This window comes from Microcaecilia unicolor, chromosome 4 (assembly GCF_901765095.1).
Source record: "Microcaecilia unicolor chromosome 4, aMicUni1.1, whole genome shotgun sequence".
Taxonomy (NCBI): Eukaryota; Metazoa; Chordata; class Amphibia; order Gymnophiona; family Siphonopidae; genus Microcaecilia; species Microcaecilia unicolor.
Genome location: NC_044034.1, coordinates 270,912,805 through 270,934,250, shown reverse-complemented (window position 1 = coordinate 270,934,250; position 21,446 = coordinate 270,912,805). Strand labels below are relative to the sequence as shown.

Here is a 21,446-nt window from a genome sequence, read left to right as displayed (position 1 = left end):
CCCGATTCCAGGGCCGGCCAATCAGCCCTCAAGGAATGATCCGAGGGGGAAGCCCGCTGCACCATAGTCCGGCACGCCCTGGCCACATAGGAGCCACAAACTGAGGTCTGCAAACTTAAAGCAGCTGCCTCCAAGGACGACCTTAAGGCCGCCTCCAATCTTCTGTCTTGGGCGTCCTTTAGGGCCGTGCCACCTTCCACCGGCAACGCCATTTTCTTAGTCACCGCAGTGATTAAAGAATCCACGGTAGGCCACAGATAGGCCTCACGTTCACTCACAGCCAAAGGATAGAGGCGGGACATAGCCCTAGCCACTTTAAGGCTCGTTTCCGGGACATCCCATTGAGCCGCAATTAAGGTGTGCATGGCATCATGCACGTGGAAGGTTCTAGGCGGGCGCTTCGTCCCCAGCATAATGGCAGAGCCAACAGGGGCTGAGGGAGAGACGTCCTCCGGAGAGGAAATCTTCAAAGTGTCCATGGCCTGTAACAACAGGTTGGGCAAATCCTCTGGGCTAAAAAGCCGCGCTGCAGAGGGGTCATCCGCTCCATCCGAGCGGGGATCTATCTCCTCCAAGGAATCCGCAAAGGATCGTTGGGAGACCTCAGACACGCTGCCCTCATCTACATCGGAGGAGACAAAAGTCCTCCAAGGCCTGGAAATCAACCCGAGGGCGTTTACCTCTGGGAACCTCAACCTCTTTATCAGAAGAGGGAGCAGGGGCAGCGTTTTGCATGAGGAAAGCCTGATGCAGCAGCAAAACAAACTCGGGGGAGAAACCCCCCAGACTGTGCACTTCCGCAGCCTGGGCAACAGCCCTAGACGCACTCTCAACCGGCGCTCGCAATAGCGGGGGAGAGACATGCTGCGCATCCAAAATGGCGTCCGGCGCGAAACTCCGTGAAGGAGCCGCGCGGGAAGAACGGCGCTTAACTTTAGCCGCTTTTGTGCCGTCGCCCAAATTAAGGGCGTTCATGGCATTAATGTCTCCAACCTCAAGGGCGGCCCCGAAGAAGCCGTCCGAGCCGCGTGGCCGGCCAAGATGGCGGAGGCGAGGAGCGGGGGATGGGCGTTTATGGCGGGAAAAAACCGCCACGCCGGAGGAACGACCGGGACATTCATCGGTCACTAAACTATCACCCATCAAGGGCGAATCCGGTTGTAAAACCCCCGCATCCCCTCTAGAAGCGCTCCAGCGATCCGGGGAGCGACCCTTTGCGCCCTCGCCCTCCGACGCCATTGCCACGAGGAGAAGAATCGGGGAACCCCCTGCCCGCTATAAAAAGGTAAAATTACCTGCTTGCCGCTCCGAGCTGTAACGAACTGGTGTCCCAGTGAGTAGCTGCAATGAACGTTTAAAGAAACGTCGAATTAAACGCCTTTAAAGACGTTTAAAAATATTTTTTTTTTTTTTTTTTTTTAAACGGAGCCAGCGGGAGGGGGGAGAAAAGGAGGGACCTGGCACCACCAGGTTTGCACTTGCTCAAAAGAGCCCTCAACCCCAGGCCTCAACAAAACCTAAGGATTAGGCTTGGAGGCCTAGCCAGAGCTGCTGCTGTGTGTGACCACCACCTGCTGAGATAGAGAACATACTGGGGAGTTTCCGGCAGCACATGACCACATATAGGGAGGCAAAAGTTTGCTCTCTATCTCCACCTGCTGGTAGATGGACACAACCCACCAGTCTATGGATTGATCAGCTTGATGATATGGAATAAGGAAATACATTTGGTTCTTTCTGGCATTTGTATGCAGAGGATGGTTATTGCTTAATAAGTCTCTAAATTTACCAACAGTTGTTTGGTGGTCTTTCTGAAAGATGTGTTAGTGGTTTACTTGAAAATAAACATACTACAGTCTTTATGATGGGAAAAATAATATACTGTTCCTCTGTTTTGCAATGGGATAACAGAGAGTGCAGAACTATATGAATATTTTTTTTTTAATTCCCATACCTGTATATCTTCATTAGAAATTCCAACTACATGCAGAAACTGTTGTATGAAGGAGACAATGCTGCCAAATACCACAGGACTTCTAGGAGATTTAGTTTGTTCCTGCAAGTCACAATAAAAAATTGGTCTGATACAATATGACAATTTCTTATGTTCTTCTAATATATAGAGATAGAATCACATATGTGCAAACAGTGGTCTATGAGTGTGTTACATACCAAAGACCCATCAAGCCCAAGCCCATGCCCCCTCCCTCTCTCTCTCTCTCTCTCTATATATATATATATATATATATATATATAAAATGTGTGTGTGTGTTTTTTTTTTTTTTTTTTTTTTAAGAATAATCAATCAATTTGCACTTACCTGTTCACTGAGGATTTTATAGCCTCTGTTATATCTCCCCTCAGCCATCTATTCTCCAAACTAAAGAGCACTAACCTCTTTAAACCTTAGATCCCGACCAAACCCACAATTTTTGGTTTCTGCTGAAACGGTATCTGTGACCGAGACTGGCCGCTCAGTTTTGGTAGATACTATAACTGTAAATAAAAATGCACCCCTCTCTGCTTAACACTGGTAGGCCCTCCCTTGGCCTACCTTAGTAAGCCCTGGTGGTCTAGTGGCCTCTTTGAGGGCAGGAATGAACTCCACTCGTTCCTGCCCTTTGCTGCAGCTCCAATAGACATGGATGCCGAGACTGCTGCAGAAGGTCCCGGCAGCCATTTTGTGGTTAGAACCAACATGAGCAGGGGATTTGCTTATGTCCTGGGAGGGTGGGGGGAGCGACTGCAGAGAATGGAGGTGGCGGCATTTTGAGTTTGTTCCAGCCAAATATGCACTGGCATTTTTGGCAAAAACATGAACCTGAACTTCTGGTTGGTTTCAGTGCAAATCTGAATCCAAAATTCAGTCAACCTTTACTTAAGTCTTTCCTCATAGGATTCTTGTTCCCATCCCTTTTATCAGTTTGGGCACCCTTTTCTAATTCCACTGCACATGGTACAAATGATACAGTTACACCATAGAGTGAAACATAGGCAAATATGATATTCTTTGTTTTATTCTGTATTCTTTTCCTAATAATTCCCAACATTCTGTTTGATACTGATACATGCATATATTTTGCAAACAACTTTTAAGTTCAATGCAAATGAGGTCAGTCAAAAGAATTCAAACTGCCACTGCACACTGAGCAGATTTCAAAGTATTGTCCACGATGACAACTAAATCCATTTTCTGAGCAGTGATTCCTAATGTGGACTTGAGCATCATGTAGCTATAATTTTGGCTATTGTTAGGTTACAATGAACAATGGATGCAGGCAGTCTTCTGCTAGAAAATAATTCATTACATCTAGCATATGTCAAATATATTTATTTAAAGTACAAACATACCATTTGCTGGCATATGTAGAAAAAGACATTAAGAGTGCTTTAGAAATGTCAAGTAGTAGTAGTAGAAATAAAATGAAGAAACTGAAAGGGATGTAGCAAGCTTGTGTTGAGCTGAAAGTCAGAGCATGTGGAAAGGCCAATTGTTGTGGGCAGACCTCTATGGTCTGTGCCCTGAAAATGGCAAGGACAAATCAAGGTCAGGTATACATATGAAGTATCAGATACCATGTGTAATGAGTTTATCTTGTTGAGCTGACTGAATGGACTGCACAGGTTTTTATTTGCTGACATCTCCTATGTTAAAATATAATCTGTATCCTTAAGAAGTCTGAAAACAGACAGGTTTCACAGAAAGATAAAGAAACAAAATGACTTCAAAAGAAACAAAATATCTTCCTCTAGAATGATGTAGTTAATTTGTAAAAACAGCTCTGTTAAATCTTTTTCTTGTTCCTTTATTTTAAATGCATATAAACCAGCCCTGAACACTGTATAGTCAGACTTCACCAAATAAGTCCATAAGTACATAAGTATTGCCATACTGGGATAAACCAAAAGGTCCATCAAGCTCAGCATCCTGTTTCCAACAGTGGCCAATCCAGGTCACAAATACCTGGCAAGATCCCAAAAAAGTACAATCATTTTATGCTGCTTATCCCAGAAATAAGCAAATATTGAAAGCACTTTACCCAATGAGCAAATTCATAAGTGACTCCCAAAGCTGTTTCCATTTAGTAATATAATGAATGGCTGGCAGGTTCCTCGGAGGATAATAGGGCTAAATATAATCATGAAATGCAACCCCACCTACTGCTCTCTCTCTCTCAAGGCCCGCTCAAGGCATGTCTCAGTCAGATTTAGTTCTCCCATCATTCATCTAGAGATAATGTCTAAGTTGGCAATAATAGAACTCATGAAGAGCAGGTATGCCATATTTGTCCTGTAGCTCCTCAAAAGAAACACACTCCCCTTCAGCTCATACCTGATTTAAGATATATATTCCCCGTTGTTCCCAATGGCGGCAGAGTAAGGCCACCTGCCCTGTTTGAAACCCTGGGGCAAAGCGAATTGCCATCTGTAAAAAATACTGCTGCCCAGGAAGAACTGATACCGCACCCCACTCCAAACCAACACAGGATAGTGAAGCCGAGGAGAAGTTCTACGCAGTATGCTAAGGAGCGGAGGTTTAGGAAGCCATGCAACAGCCCAGAGGAGCATAGGATCCAGCCATGCCTGCTTCAGAGCCACCCAGGCTTTTCGGGAATGTGTACCCCATTCAGTTAATATACGCAGATTGGCCACTTTATAATAGAGAAGAAAGTTAGGTATTCCCATACCTCCCTTCAGCCTGGTCTAAAACATCGCCCTGCGCACCCGTGGAGGGAGTTTCCTCTAAATGAAAGAAAACGCTCTGTGCTGCAGCTTGACGAAAATGTTTGGGTAGCGGGAGCGGCAGGGAATGAACAAATATATAAGCTAGGGCAGAACCATCATTTTCAAAGCTGTGATCCTGCCCATCTCCAAGAGAGCCCAAGTCCCTCCATTTCTCTAGATCTGCAAACAGCTCTTTCAGCTTCAAAGGATAAATAGCTGCATATAATTCAGTGTGTATTTTGTGATATTAACATCTAAGAAGCGGACAAAATAGGGGGCCCAGCGAAAGGGAAATCATGCTCGTAAGGCCGTCTCTTGGCTAGAATCAATAGTTATATTCAGTATTTCTGATTTAGTCATATTCATTTTGGAGCCTGACATGGAGCCATAGAGGTGCAGCTCTCACACGATTCCTGCCAGTGACCTTTGGAGGTCCATAAGGGTCAGCAAGATATCATCTGCAAAAGGCATAATTTTTGACTCTTTGCCGCCCCAATGCAGGCCTGCAATGCCTTCATGTGCCCTAATAGCATTCGCCAGGGGCTTGATAGTGAGAGCAAATAATAATGGTGATAAGGTGCAGCCCTGACGTCTGCCTCAGTATAAGGGAAAAGACTCCAAATAGGAACCATTCACTTTTAGACAGGCCTGAGGCTCAGCATACAATAAACACAACCAGGTAAGAAAACGCCCGCCTATTCCAAATTTCTCTAAAACTGAAAACATGAAAAGCCACTGCACTCGATCAAATGCCTTCTCTGCATCTGCTGCAAGGGCATGATAAATTAAATGCAAAGTCTTTCTGATGTGTCTGCCCCTAATAAGACCCACCTGATCCTCATATATAAGGGTGGATAACACTCACTGAAGACGTGACTTTAATATTTTTGTAAACAATTTGTAATCTGTATTAAGCAGCGAGATAGGCCAATAAGATCCGCATAAGTGAGAATCTTTCCCAGGCTTAAGCAACAATGTAATTGTGGCTAAACGCCAAGTAGAAGGCAAATCCCGACTCTCCTCTAAGGCATTAAACACTCTCACCAGCAATGGGGCCAATAATGTTCTAAAGCCTTTGTAAAATTTATTTGTAAAGCCATGCGGACCTGGTGATTTGCCATTAGGCAGAACCCGGATTGCCCAGTTTACCTCTTTTAGGTCAATAGGTCAAAAGTGCCTCCCCAGCTGCACCCGATATCAACTGCAACTCCACCCCGCCTAAAAAGGTCTGCATCTCTGAGTGGGAAATGTGTCAGGGGTGTGTAATGTATGATAGAACTCTACAAAGAGCTTCTGAATATCCACCATAGAATTGGAAAACCGCTCCTGCTCATCTGACAGACGAGATGTAAAATTTCAGGTGGCCTGTTTCCAAATTCAAAATAAGATTGGCGTACCCTTTGCAATTGTTTAGCAATATTGGCAAGATGCAACTCATGTAGTTCCAAGCATATCCGGTGTGCGTGCGCTTCTAAATGGGCTATACCCCCCTTGTCTAGACTTATGTTCTAGCCGAGTTAATCGAGATCATAAAGACCCCTCTTTAGCTCTTTGAGTTCTGGTAACATGTGCTTGCAATGCAATCAATTTCCCTCAAAAAACAGCTTTTAAACTCTCCTACAATATAGATGGAGAAGCATCCCCTGTATCATTAAGCTGAATGTAGTCTCACAAATCACGCTCCAGTTGGGTAAGATGTTCCAGGGGGAACGGCAATGCATCATTAAGTCTCCAATAAAAAATCCCCGCGTTTGTTCTATTGGTCTTATACGCAGTACCACTGGAGCGTGATCAGACCAGGTGCGGGAGGCAATAAAATGGGAGCACACTTACTAAAAAATAGAACCCCCACCCAGAAATCTATACAGGAATAGCTAATATGTGTCAGAGTAGTACGTGTAGTCCCTTTCTAGCAGATTAGCACAGCGCCAGAGATCCAGCAAATTCCAATGAGACAGAAATAGAACTAAAAGAGCTCGATCTCTACAAGCATACCAGATCCCTGGGGCTGAATTATCTAAGCTAAATTTCAAACTTAGATTAAAGTCTCTGCCTAATAGCAAAATCCCCTCAGTATGTTGTAGTAAAAGCTGCTCAAGGCGTTACAGTATGCCTCATAGTCAGCGTTAGGCGCATAGATATTAGCTCTCGTATACAAAATATTATTTAATACAAGAGCCAGCAAGAGGTATTGTCTCCTTCAGTCATGGATAACCCGCTTAACTTCTCAAGTCTTATAAGCTGCCAAAGCTATCAGGACCCTTTTTGTCTTGTGTCCTTGTGTATTAGATGCAAAATAAATAGTGGGTTATTTGGTATGCCTGCAATATCGCTCATGCTCGGACAGCAAATGCGTCTCCTGCATCAAAGCGATATCTATCTATCTAGGAGCTCCTACACTAGATTCCCCCAGTACATTCACATCACATATCCCCCCACCAAAGTCTCGCTCATACCCCCGCCCCTCCTCCCCACCCGAATAGAAACAATCTCTTCCATATAGGAGCAAATCGATAGAGAGGAAGTGTGTCTCTTTTGCAAGTCACAAAAAACTCATATATATCAAGATGTCATTAGGACCATCCAGTGTCCGTAACCAGAAACTTCTGGAGGCTAGAGGCCAGCAAAAAACAATCCTTCCAATATAGATTACCCCTGATACTAGTCATATAACCATGCCATAGCCACTGGCAAGCCATCATTTCAAGGAGTCTCATTTCTGGCACTGCGTTTGTTGCCCTTTGCAGCCCTCTACCATTTAGGCTTATCTGATTGTCGCATAGAAGACACAGCGGGGCACAGCAGTACTGTGAAAGCTATTGTTTCCGGCAAAATTTCCTTTGCTTACGAAAAAGAATGAACCTGATGTAGTTTACTGTCTTTGTAAAACAAGACAAAAGGATGCTGCCACTTGTATTTAATCCCCTGCTCTCGAAGATAATGTAAGGGTCCCAGCATCATCGTGGCCAGCTCCTGATATACTTCAACAGGATGTCCCATTGAAAATGCTCAGATTTGCGAGCTGCCTGCAGTACTCTTTCCTTAAGTTTGTAGTAAAAAAAAACAGGTAATGATGTCCTTCAGCTTGCTATCTCTAGCAATCCCCAGCGCTCGATGTACCTGTTGAAGTTGCATCGTGGATGGGTCCACTGTCTGGTGGTCAGTATTTTTTTTCCTAGTCCCAGAGGGATTGTGTTAAAGAAACTGTTTACCTACCTTTTTGCATATCAGGTAGCTAGCCTATGGAGTTATTTTCCACTCAAATTAAGGCATATTAGTGATTATGATCTTTTAAAAAGATGTAACAAAATAATCAACATCACTAGTTAATATCAGATATTTATGTCAGATAGCAATACTCTCAAAAACTAGCTTAAACTAACAATTTACTTCCTGATTATGTGTTTCACAAACAAATTTTTTTTTCAGTTTAAGAGAGAGCTGAAAAAAATTTTGTTTGTGAAACACATAATCAGGAAGTAAATTGTTAGTTTAAGCTAGTTTTTGACAGTATTGCTATCTGACATAAATATCTGATATTAACTAGTGATGTTGATTATTTTGTTACATCCTGGATCTATCTGGATCTAGTATCTCTGATGTAATCCAAGTGAACTAAACAATTGGTACTAGCAGACTATAAATGAGTTAAATGTAACTGTAAGACAAGGCTGAGCAGCCCAATTGGTCTCCGCAACTGGGACTGCCATGCGATTCACCTCTGACATGCCATGGCAAGGAAATCGCGCTAGATCAACCAACATCTGTGGTTGGAACATCTCTAGCAGTCCACCAATGGCAGAGAACCGCTAATACAGTGGTAGGACAACTGTGATGGCACTGGATCGCTCCCAATAAAGCCAATTATTGCAGTGCTTGTGCGGAGCTAGGTACTCAAGTGGCCATTCCGCTCGGTGACATCACTTTCTAACACCACCATTTTCCCACTGTAATTTACAACTTCAGTGCAGTTATTCTGAAGAGAATGGGGAGCTTCAACAAAATTCAGAAGACAGCTCCAAAGGAGAAAGAATCATACATAAATCATAAAAACCTAAACTTTATAAAAGCAAGAACTAAATAAAAGTGAAATCAGAGTATGTCAGCAAATAGTATGTTTGTAGTTTAAATAAACATAAAATGTACTGAAAATGATTTCCTTACAAAATGTTACTATTTTTTATAATCAGAAACCCAAGTAGAGTATATGTGCCTTTGGTTATACTTTTTTGATTTTTGTTAATTAAGTGCATCTATATAATAATGAGTGTAAAATGGATGCAAGGATGAGAAACTCTGATGTGCAACAACTCATAAAAGTTATTTTGCATGCTTTATATAAAAGAATGCAGCTTAAAACTTGCTATGCTTGCAATGGGGCAAAAACACATTTTATTTCTGCATGAAAAAAACCCTCAAAGGCTAGTCTGGACTATCATTCTGTAACTTCACTGGACAGCTGCCATTTTTAGAGTTATATATCCAAATGAGTTACCTTAGTAACAACCTTAAGCTGTTTGTTGCCATGGTGAATGAGATCCATAATTGCATCAACAGCTCTTTGGGTGTCAAAGTCATCTGCAAATGCATCCTTCACACTTACTCTTGTGTGGGCAAGTCTTTCAGGAAATAAAAAAAAAGGCAAGGAAACAGGACAATTAGTCTAATAAGCTATTGGCTTCAAAATAAGAAATTTTAAACTATCCAAAATAAATTATATCAATTTGCTATTCCTTTTTATTTACATCCCCAAATCTTTGTTTTACTCTATAAACTAGTTTATCCTTTTTTAGCAGGTCTCTTCACTGAGATCTTATTCACAAATCTAGTTTAGCACATACTACGCAGCTCAGTGGCACTTAGAGCTTTCATTCAGAAAACACATTTTCTGCAAAGTTTAACCATGGTTGTTACTCTTTTCCCAGCCACTAGGTAAGAGTTGGGCTTCACTTTATCTTCCTTCTTTTTCAATTGCAGAGGTGCAAAGAGGAGGCTGCCTGGACCAATATGTAAATCATCTAACAGGTATACTAATGTCACCAAGCTCCATGCCAATAGGAAAATAGAAAACAGAAGGCATATGAACTTCAAAGTATAATTCATCATGTGCAACAATACATTGCTAATAAAACACTTTCATATGCACATGACCATTATATTGCATAAAGCAAATACAAAAGCAAATTATAAATTAAGATTTCCTGTGTAGTCTCTCAAAGTGACCTTCATATATAAATCCACATCTTACTACTTGGTCCATAAATTATCTTATTCAGACTGACTGGGGCCCTTGTGAGGTTAATTTCTATATTAAAATCCCAAGGAGAGGAAGAATATGGGAGGAGAAAACTCCCAAAATACCCACCTATTCAATAGCATATAAAAAGATTGACAACCAAAATAAGAACACAAGCGCTGCCATACTGGGACAGACTGAAGATCCATCAAGTCCAGTATCCTGTTTCTAACAATAGCCAATCCAGGTCACAAGTACCTGGCAAGATCCCAAAGAGTAGAACATTTTATGCTGCTTATCCTAGAAATCAGAAGTGAATTTTTCCCAAGTCCATCTTAATAATTGCTTATGGACTTTTTTTTCAGGAAATGATCCAAACCTTTTTTAAACCCTGTTAAGCCAACTGCTTTTACCATATTCCCTGGAAATTGGATTCCAGAGTTTAATTACACATTGAGTGAAGAAATATTTTCTCCAGTTTGTTTTAAATTTACTACTTAGTAGCTTCATTGCATGCCCCCTAGTCCTAGTATTTTTGAAAAGAGTAAACGATTCATGTCTACCTGTTCAACTCCACTCAGTATTTTATAGACCTCGTATCATATCTCCCCTCAGCCATCACTTCACCAAGCTGAAAAGTCCTAGCTGTTACAGCCTTTCCTCATAGGGAAGTCGTCCCATCCCCTTTATCAGTTTTGTTGCCCTTCTCTGTACCTTTTCTAATTCTACTATATCTCTTTTGAAATACGGTGACTAGAATTGCACACAGTATTCGAGGTGCGGTCGCACCATGGAGAAATACAAAGGCATTATAACATTCTCATTTTTGTTTTCTATTCCTTTCCTAATAATTCCTAACGTTCTATTTGCTTTCTTAGCCACCGCTGCACACTGAGCAGAGGGTTTCAAAGTATCATCAATGGCGACACCTAGATTCTTTTCCTGGACGGTTACTACTAATGTGGAATCTTGCATCACCTAGCTATAGTTTGGGTTACTCTTTCCCATATGCATCACTTTGCACTTACATTAAATCCCATCTGCCATTTGGATGCCCAGTCTCAAAGTCCTCTTGCAATTTTTTACAGTCCTTTTGAGATTTAAGCTTGGCTTCTGCTGAGAGCTGATGGAAGATGCTCTCGGTGGGCAATTTGGTGATTTCAGACACCAGTGTAGTGCAAAACTGAGATGAATTATTTGAAGAACCCACCGGTTGGAAGTTAGAAGTGGCCAACTTTTGATGGAAAAAGTTCTGTCTCCCCCTTGTACTGTGGCTATGCTTTCCTGGGATCAATCAAGAGCTCACCCCCTGCTTCGACTGAGGAGCCAGCTGGGACTTCTGTGGTCAGGACTGATGAGGCCAAGAATGCTGGACCTGGGGGTTCTGTGCAGAGCGAGGTGGTGGCAAAACCTACGCCTTTCAGAGTAGTAGGGTTGCCGTATAGGCCCACTCAAACTGAATGGTATCAGTATGTTTCTTGATGAGGTCAACGACCTCCTCCTCCTTGTACCCAAAAAGATTGTCTCCTTGGCAAGGTACATCTGCTAAACTCTCCTGAACCGCTGGATCCAGGTCAGAGACACACAGCCATGAAATTCTGCACATCCTCATACCCATGGCAGAGAGTCTGGATGCTATAGCAAATGTATTGTAAGCACCTCTGGCCAGATACTTCCTGCACTCAAGCTGCTTTGTGGCCAACTGATGAAGCTCTGCAGCCTGCTCCTGAAGGAGAGAATCTGCAAGACTTAGCATATTTCCAACAAATTAGGGGCACAGCAATGGGATCAGCTATGGCCCTTGATATTGCCAATCTGTATGTGGCCGAGTTTGAAAGTAAGTTTCTGAGTGAACATCCATACAAAGCAGAGATAATCCTTTATAAACATTATACAGATGATATATTTTTGCTATGGAAGGGAGATGTGGAAAAACTTTTTTGTTTTTTTCAATTGGCTCAAAACCAGAATCTCAATTTACAGTTTAAGATGCATTACCATGATAGAGAAATTCCTTTTTTTGGATATTTTGATTCAAAAAACCACGTATTGTTTCAAGACAACGGTATACAAAAAAACAACTGATAGAAACAATTATTTACATTTTACTAGTTTCCACAATCAATCACTTAAAGAGAATTTGCTGTACTCGCAATTTTTGAGATTACATAGACTATGTACTGATTTTGATGATTTTCAGGTGAAATCAACACATATGTCTAGTAGATTTGCTCATAGAGGCTATCCTCGGGAATGTATAGGTAAGAGTTTATCTAAAGCAATAGAAAACGACAAACGCTTTAGACCTATACCACTGACAAACCCAAACCAGATTTAGTATGCACTTTAAAATTTTCACATTTAGCAGGAGGCACTAATAGAATTATCAAAAAATATTGGCATATTCTTGGAACACATGAATGTTTTAGAGGTAAATATCCAGTTGTTGCTTACTCACGTAATCGAAATTTGAAAGAGTTCTTACTATCAAATCAGCAGGTAGTGGACATACACCATGTAGCCGCTGTTCAGTATGTAAACATTCTTTCACCTTAAAATTATATATGCCCATGCAGTCTTCTTTATGTAGGTAAAACAAAAAGAGCTATTAAGACCAGAATAATTGAACATAGAAGTTGCATTGGAAGAAATGTTCAAAGTGCACCTTTGGTAACACATTGGGAAGAAAAGAATCATACTATTGATTTAAAGTTCTTTGTTGCTAAGAAAACACAAGTAACATAGCATGGTGGAAATATTGATATTAAATTACTACGTGAGCACAAAGATTGATACATACTTTGGGCACTCATGCATCCAATGGCTTAAACACTGAGATGGACTTCACACCTTTTTTGTGAATATATTTTGCCCCATTTTTCATTAGTTGTTTTTTGTCTTTTATAGTTTTTATTTTTTTTTTATTTCAGCAGCCTGGATGGGTATAGACACATTTTTGTTTATATTTTTTTCCTTTGTGGTTTATATTTTTATTTTATATTTTTTATTCTTTACCTCCGTTTTCTCCCCTTTTTTATTTATGGTAAACAATTAGTGTTTTTATTTTTTCTCTTTTATTATTATTTTTTTTAAATTTTCAAATCTTAACCAGTTTGATTCTTGTATTCCCCTTTTTTTTACTTTTGTATATGCATGTAGTTTGATCCCTTCTTTTACAGATGCAAATGTTTGTAGTTTGATTACATCTCCTTTTTACATTTTTTATTTATATTATTTTTTCACTTTTTTGATCATTTTTAATGATTATAAAAAGTTATCATTAAAAATGATCAAAAAAGTGAAAAAATAATATAAAGACAGACTAGATTCCCCCTCATTTCCTTTTTCTATCTTATTTGTATATTTCTTTTTTGAGGTCTTTGAGTTTTGGCGCTTTTTTCTGGTGATGTCACTATTTCTAACGCTTTTAAAGCCAACTGGTAAGAAAGTTCCCCTTTCGCGTACAGATACAGCATTTAGCGCTGCATCCTTGTTTGAGACTCTGTTCTGAGTGGTAATTTTTTTTTTTTTGATTTATCATCTATCTTGTGTTTCTATTATGTTCATTTTTTTACCCCACAGTGCAGCGCTGGCTCCTGTTCAACTGTGTTTGAATTTTTACTATGATCACATCTTTTACCCCGCAATGCTGCATTTGCTCTTATTCAACGGTTTCACTTATGATGGTTTTTTTAATTACCTTTTTATCTTGCAGCACTATGCTTTTTTAGGTCAACAGCTTTCTTTATCATCTCTTTTTTGGTTGTTGTGCATATATCTTTCTTGCTGTTAATTATATTTAGCCTTTTCCTCATGCCCCCTTTTTTAAAATAAAACATTTTTTTAAAAATACATTTTTTCAACGCTGCACAAATACATACAAATAACGATTTTTAAAGTTGTGCATTCAATAAAGATGTCTGCCCACGATTTAGTACTTATTTATTCTCTAGTTTCTTTCATCTTGAGTTCCCCAAGTCCGTTCCTATTTCACTGTCTGAGACTGTGTGTATATATATCAAAGATATCCATTATATGCATTTTCTAATTAGCAATTGCTGTTTACTGCCATTTTAATATCTTAACTACTCACGTGTAGACAAGTTTATTGTAAATATTTTATTGTTTGTCAATTTCTATGTGTCTGATACTTGCATACATATCATAAACATATGCTTTATAAGCATTTTTTAATTAGCAATTTATGTCTACTGCCCTTGAAATATACTTTCTATGTGTTATTCATACTTCAATGTTAAACCTTGTATTTTTTTACTGACATGATGCATCAATACATACGTGTTTTATACATTGTTAATTCATATATATATCTTTCAAGCATGATTACATTATTTACGTATGTAGACTTCTTTACATATTTGTTCATATATTTTGGATTGTGTGATCACATTAGCCTTTCATCTTGGATTTTACCTTTTTCACAATACGCATATGTTCCTTTTCCTGCAATGTATATTAGTTGTGTCTCTTTTCGTACCTCATATTTGTTTTAATATTTTTAATATTCTTAACAGGAAGTTTAACCCTTTGACGACTAGTCTAGGAATACATATTGAATAATAAATTCCTAGGTACATCATCTCTAATTTATTTATGTATTTTTATGTGTATAATTTTTTATATACATGTTTATGGACAACTGTATATTTATCTATTTTTAATGTGTATGATTTTTAAACTCTATAGACCCCTGATGCAGGCCGGTAAGGCCGAAACACGTGTCGTGTCGTCCTCAGATTACAGTCACAAGGGATACCTGTTTTCTGACCAACTAAATCTTAGCAATTAGAAATTAGAAAACAAATACTTTACTGTAGTGTTGAAAATTCACTCAACTGGGAGAGCTAGTGAGATGATCCAAGCAGCAGTGTTTTTGGCAAGGGTTAGGGATTTGGGAGGGAGGATATGTTATTGGCCCAATCTGGGGCTCAGGTAGCAGCAGCAGGGCTGCATGAAAGAGAGAAAGGACTGCAGCAGGATGGTAGAGAAGAGTCAAAAGGAATGGGGGAGTAGATAAAGAACTGCATCAGGATAAGGTGGGAAAGTGGAGAAAGGAAAGAGGTCTACACAAGACAGCTGCACGAGAATGGGGTTTATGGGGATCCCCTCGAGGTTCACGGAATCCCGTGGGGATGGATGCAGGTGTGACCTGACTGCAGAATGTGGCAATGGCTATGTGCCCGAAGGGCCATAACCAAAAGGACAGGTCTCACCCCTTTAGAGAGGGCAGGAATTTTGCTTTTTACATGGAAAAATGAAAAGCCAGCTAATCTAAGACTTGGAATCCTCCTAAAATGCAAGGTCCAATGGAGCAACATATACAACATATTGGGACACCCCCTGCTTCAAAAAATGTCAGATTATAGTGTCCTCTCCAGAAGCCTCGTTGTCATTGGGTGTTTGAACCCCACCCCCTCAAACTGATACTGTTAGGGAGTCTTTAGGGCCCCCGAAGGAAGGTTTGGCCCTTGCCCCACCTGTATTGCAAACTATGGGAGTCCCTAGTTTCTTCTGTACATATAAAATTCTGAGAGTATAGTGTCCTCTCCAGAACCCTCATTGTCATCGGGTGTTTGAACCCCATCCCCTCAACCTGCTACTGTTAGGGAGTCTTTAGGTCCCCTGAAGGAAGGTTCAACCCTTGCCCCACCTGTATTGCAAACTATGGGTGTCCTTCGTGTCTTCTGTACATATAAAACTGTGAGAGTATAGTGTGCTTTCTAGAAGCCTCATTGTCATCGGGTGTTTGAACCCCAGCCCCTCAACCTGCTACTGTTAGGGAGTCTTTAGGTCCCCCGAAGGAAGGTTCGGCCCTTGCCCCACCTGTATTGCAAACTATGGGAGTCCCTCAATTCTTCTGTACATATTGAAGGCTCTGTTCCTTTACCGACTCCAGTAAAAATATTGTTACCAGACTCTTCTATACCTGCAGCCTCTTCCACCTCTATTGATGATATTTCCCTTAAATGGTTTGCAATTACCAGGATGGAAAAGGCTCTGCAGGGTAACTTTAATCAACTCTCAAATTTCACCGAGAAAGTGGTTACTAAGTTGGAGGATCATGAAAGCAGAACTAATAAGTTGGAACAACAGATGGAGAAACAGACTCAAATCACCACCTTGTAATCATTTGCTACTTCTGCAACTAAGGAGAGTTTAGCCATAAGAACATAAGAATAGCCACACTGGGTTAGACCAATGGTTCATCTAAGCCAGTATCCCTGCTTCCAACAGTGGGCAATCCAGGTCACAAGTACCTGGCAGAAACCCAATTAGTAGCAACACATTTACAGATGGAGACTATTGAAAATAATTGGGCTAAAAATGTAAGATTATTAAACTTTCCTGTTACTCATTATCTTGCTCCCTTAGAACTATTTAAAATGTACCTGAGGGAAATATTGCAATTCCCAGTAGATACATTGAATTTGGTTAATTTGTATTATTTTCCTCGAGGTTCAAAGGAGATGAAGCAAGACAGAATGATGGTTGCAATTAGTTCTCCAGATAGTTTAGATGTATCATAGTTTCTTGAATATTCTCAGAACATTATAACAAAAAGAGCTACTTTGCTAGTTGACTTTCAAACTGAAGAGAAGACATTGTCTGTTTTAAAGGTGTATTTTCCCAAGAAAAATGTTCCCTTTTGTAAGCAGGCAATAATGATGTTTCCTAATGTTGCTAAATAATTCAGACGAGATGAAAGGCCTTCCTGCAGCTGAAGAATAAAGCTTTGGCAGTTAGGGCAACCTTCTTTCTTAAATTTCCCTGTAAATTAGTTATGTATGGAATAAATTCATATGTGTTTTTAAATCCTTCTCACTTAGAATGTTTTCTTGCTGATAAATCAGTTGTACAGTCTAATTGATATACTTATAATTTTCTTTAAAGTTGGTATGTTAATAGAGTTTTAGTAATGGAAAAGAAAATAATTGTTCTTTGCAGTCTCACTTAACTTTTATATTATTTTCCTATCTTAGTTCTCTTGAAAACTCCCCATGATGTGGGCTAGATACAATGTATTGTTTTGGTATATTTTTCTTTTTATTCCTTTTCTTGCATGTTCCTATGTTTTTGCGACATATTTGAAAACTTCAATAAAAAGAAGTCATTTGGGAGGTCTGAGCTGAGTAACTTAAAGTACTGCCCTAAATAGTCAGAGGAAAAATAAGCATTTCTTACCCACTAATGAAATCTGAAACTCAAGAGACGCTAATCTAGGTAAACACAGGAATTTAAAATGGTTTGGGGGCAGATAGTCCACCAGTAAGCTGAGTGATCAAGAACAAGACCATTTTCACTCAGCCATAATGCTACTGCATCCTCACAGGATTGCATCTGGACAAGATCAGGGGAAAGAGATGTAAGCAAAATAGCATCAGCATAATCAGGGCCGTGCCAAGGGTCTCTGGTGCCCCCCTGCAGACTATCAGTTGGTGCCCCAATCTGGCGAGGCATCAAGTGCTCCAGCTCCTCGTGATTCCTAGGATCTGGGCTGTGGGTGGGAGTGAGAGTGTAGTCGCTGCTGGTGCATTAATTAACTGTACATAGGTACATAAGTATTGCCACACTGGGACAGACCAAAGGTCCATCAAGCCCAGCATCCTGTTTCCAACAGTGGCCAATCCAGGTCACAAATACCTGGCAAGAGCCCAAAAAAGCTCAATACATTTTATGCTTCTTATCCCAGAAATGAGCAGTGGATTTTCCCACAGTGTGACTGTATATGCTTCTGAGAGGGGCACGGGCTCATCCGTCCTGTTTTTTTTGGCTTGCTTCTTGGCCCGCGTGTGCGGGTTGGCACAGGGTGCTCTGGCTCCCAGGATCATCAATTTATGTGTCACTGTCTCTTCCGATGTAGAGTGCTCTGGATTCCATGCATCTGAATGGTGGTGGCCTCATGCGTTCTCGGTTCCCGGGTAACTGGCCCTCCTGCATCCATTGCACAGGTCGCTTTACGCATGCACCGCTTGTGCCGCCTTGTGCCGTGAGAGTGATGCCTGTTGATTTGATCTCAACAGCTATCTCAGTTTATGGCAGGCAGGAGAGTGGCGCATGTCCCAGCCCTACTCACGTCCACATATATTCTGTTGATACCAGCAGCCATCTTTGTTTTTGGTATATTTTGCAACAATGCTGGTTTTGCCACGCCTGCTCCCTCTGCGGAGATCCTCACCAGCTTCACAATGCAGATCTGCCAAAGAAAAATGCATCCAGCCACAGCACTTGCACCTCATGCACCCATACCGTCAGCTTGAGTCCCCTAGCACCAACACCGATTAATTTACATGTGATGTTGCCATGACTGGCTCAATACCCAGAGCAAGCATAAGTTGATAGCATTAGATTGTATTTTTTTTAAACAGGCTTCCTGATCCCATACACTGGTCCAATATACTCGGGAGATATTTGGGGATATTTCCTATACATACACACTGGGATATCGCAAAGCAAAAGGTAGACAAGGGTGGGTAGGGTAGCCAGCCTGTTCCCTACCAGTCCCATATCAAATTTGGAGGTCTTCCCCCTGGACACTGTACCAAAGAAGGAGCCCAGCAAAATTTCATTTAATACACAATCATACCCCCTAGGATCATCGCATTGACGCTCAGCTATGTACAGTACATTATGCATCCATCAATCAATCTATATATATAAAGCAGACGCATGTATTTGTTTGTCCATGTCCAAACTCCTCCAGCTCCCGAAGACCTATGGCCACCAAACCCGGCATGCAAACTCTACCGGCCGTTGCCGAGGTTATTGTGTAGTTTGAAGCGATTTGGTTCACGGGGGCTCTCAGGGGAGGGGAGAAATACCTCCATCCATTAAATGAATAGGTTGCAGATCGGAAAGTTCTTTCTTGCTGTTGCTAAGCGACAAACCATGAGAAGAGACAGACTACTAAGCAACAAACTGAGCGGTTGGGAAACCTTGAAAGAGACTGCTAGGGACAGGGTGAGGGCTCAGAGACTGGTGGGGAGAAAAAAACGGACAAGAACTGTGCAGTTGTCCCTCTCTCATTCTCTAATACCCATTTCCCTAACAATTTCAGTACAAGGGTGGTTCAGAGATTACTGGGAACAGGGTAGGGAAAAAGTATTGGGGTCAGGCTGGGAAGTGTGTGTGTGTATATGAATTCACTACACCGCCAGGGGAATGTTCCTCGAAAAGGGCAGGAAACTAAATTTCAATATGCCCTTGAAAAGAAGGCTGTGTTTTGACAGGAAAACGGTGAAAGTCAAATGGCAGGCATTTGCTAGACTGAAAGGAACTAATCAAGAAAATCAACCTAAACAAATTGATTGGAAAAGAAAAGTTAGTGCTAGGCAGGGATCCAATCTCCACATTTCTGATTTAAGGGAGTATTAAACTCAATGTCAGTGTCACCCTTTCTCACACACCCCTTAGCAAAACACCCCAGTCACACTCAGACATTCTCAACCCCCCCCCCCCCACCACCACTCAAACTCACCCATTCTAATACAGAACTCAGCAAAACACCCCACTCACAATCACCTGTTCTCACACACCCCTCAGCAAAACAACCCTAATCACACACCTCAGAATAGTACATCCTCACTCATACTCACCTCAGTTCCATACTCCCACTGACACTCACCCACTCTCACACACCCCAGAGTAACACACCTCCAAGGAACTCTTCCCTCAGCATACTTATATAATGTTATTACACACAAATAAACCTTGCTTTTCTCAATTACAAAGTACTAACCTATCGCTGAGCAACGCCAGCGGGGACAGCTAGTTGTTAATAAAGCAGCAGAAGCCTCGGGCGCAATTGGCAAAATCAGATATACAGTCCGCTTTCAGACTTCTGCCAGTTCACCCCGAGTCACTCCGCTTACTTGGCTTCCACATGGGAGAATTTTTTTAATACGACAAGTGCCTGCCCATGGGGTGCTTTATTTCCTACAGATATTTTGAACAATTCAGCACGTCTATTCACTGAGTGGCAAGTGATAGATTTTTCCATGCATCATTCGTTACCCTAAACAACTTCCTTTCATTGGAAAAGGAATCAAGGACTGTGCTGCAGCTTTGGGTAGATTCCAAAGAATGGCCATCGGTATACTGCTAGCCGCCGAAAAAACTGTAGGCCAGTTCTCTTTCTAACCTTTCTGGGAATGGAGTTCAATGCTGCAAAACAACTTTCCAGACTGCCACAGGACAAATTAAGAAACTGAAAGAAGAGATTCACCAGGTGAAGAAAGCTACCCTTAGGCAATTCCAAACACTCTTGGGCCTACTGGCCTTTTTCAGAATGAATTTTTTCTCATGTGCCAAACGTTTTTCCCAGCGTCTGGTTTCATCGATAGTGGGTGTTAAGAACAGTCATAATTTCATTAGAATTATACAATCATTGAGAGAGGATTTGTGGGTCTGGGACACCTTTCTAGACTCTTAACAGGTGGACCATCTGCATCCCCGCGAGCAACACAGAATTACAGTTGTTCACTGATGCCTCTAGCGGAATCGGTTTCGGCATCTACTTCAGAGGGTCTTGGTGCTCTGAGCAATGACCCGTGAGCTGGCATGATGCAGGTGTGATGCAAGATATTTTTAGAGCTCTTCCTGATCCTAGTAGTGTTAAGCCTATGGGCACCGAACCTAGCTGACAAATACACAGTTTTCAGAACTAACAATATGGCAGTAGTAGATGTTTTAAACAGACTGTCTGCCAGGACAAACATAATCTTTAAAGCTGCTATGTCCCAGGGAAACACAACAACATCGCAGGTGCTCTCTCTCATTCCTAGATTAGAGAATTCAGGCACCTTGCCTCTACAGCCAACATGGTAGGAAGATGTTTTTTAGTAAGTCTGATAATTATGAATGATGTATAACGTGCTAGTGTTTTAATTCTGTTTTCAAAGTTCATTGGACTTTTCTATATTGCTATTGTCAAGTGCAGTTTTGGTACCTGTGTCTTGCTACATTTGAAGTCACATTGTTTTATTAATTTCTGTTTTTAAATTCATATGTTACATTGTTTGATGTGGATATTTATTTAACTATTTTTTAAATAAATTTGTCTTTTTATATATAGACCCCTGACGCAGGCACTTGCCGAAACACGGGTCGTGTCAGGTCCTTCAATCAAATCTGCTTCCCCTCCTCTATTTTTGGCTCCGCCTTGTTGCTCCATCTGCAGCCCTCTTCACTGTTCATGGCACACCAGTAACCAAACAGAGCTTGTCTAGATGGATAGCTGAGGGCACTGAGCACTGAATTCTATTATTCAGAAGTAGGAAAACGCCTTCACATTGTATCCCAATTCACTATCTACGTGCTAAATCCATGCCAGTAGCCAATATCAATGTCAAGCCTGCCTCCATTATAGATATTTTCAAAGCAGCTACAAGGATATTCATCTGTACTTTTGAAAGACATTATAGTTTGGAGTCCGTTTCCCTAAAGGGCAGTATTTTTGGACAAACTG

At 41.1% G+C, this 21,446-nt stretch overlaps 1 protein-coding gene across 5 annotated transcripts in view; it reads right to left on the bottom strand.

Moving 5' to 3' along the window:
• Positions 1 to 21,446, bottom strand: part of CARS2 (cysteinyl-tRNA synthetase 2, mitochondrial) — a 263,903-nt gene that overhangs the window by 11,160 nt on the left and 231,297 nt on the right. For all 5 annotated transcript variants that reach the window (XM_030201547.1, XM_030201546.1, XM_030201544.1 and 2 more), the window contains 2 exons: positions 9,221 to 9,344; positions 1,955 to 2,056 (listed from right to left, as the gene is read on the bottom strand). In XM_030201547.1, the coding sequence (XP_030057407.1) occupies positions 1,955 to 2,056; positions 9,221 to 9,344 (226 nt within the window). The remainder of the gene's footprint in view (positions 1 to 1,954; positions 2,057 to 9,220; positions 9,345 to 21,446) is intronic.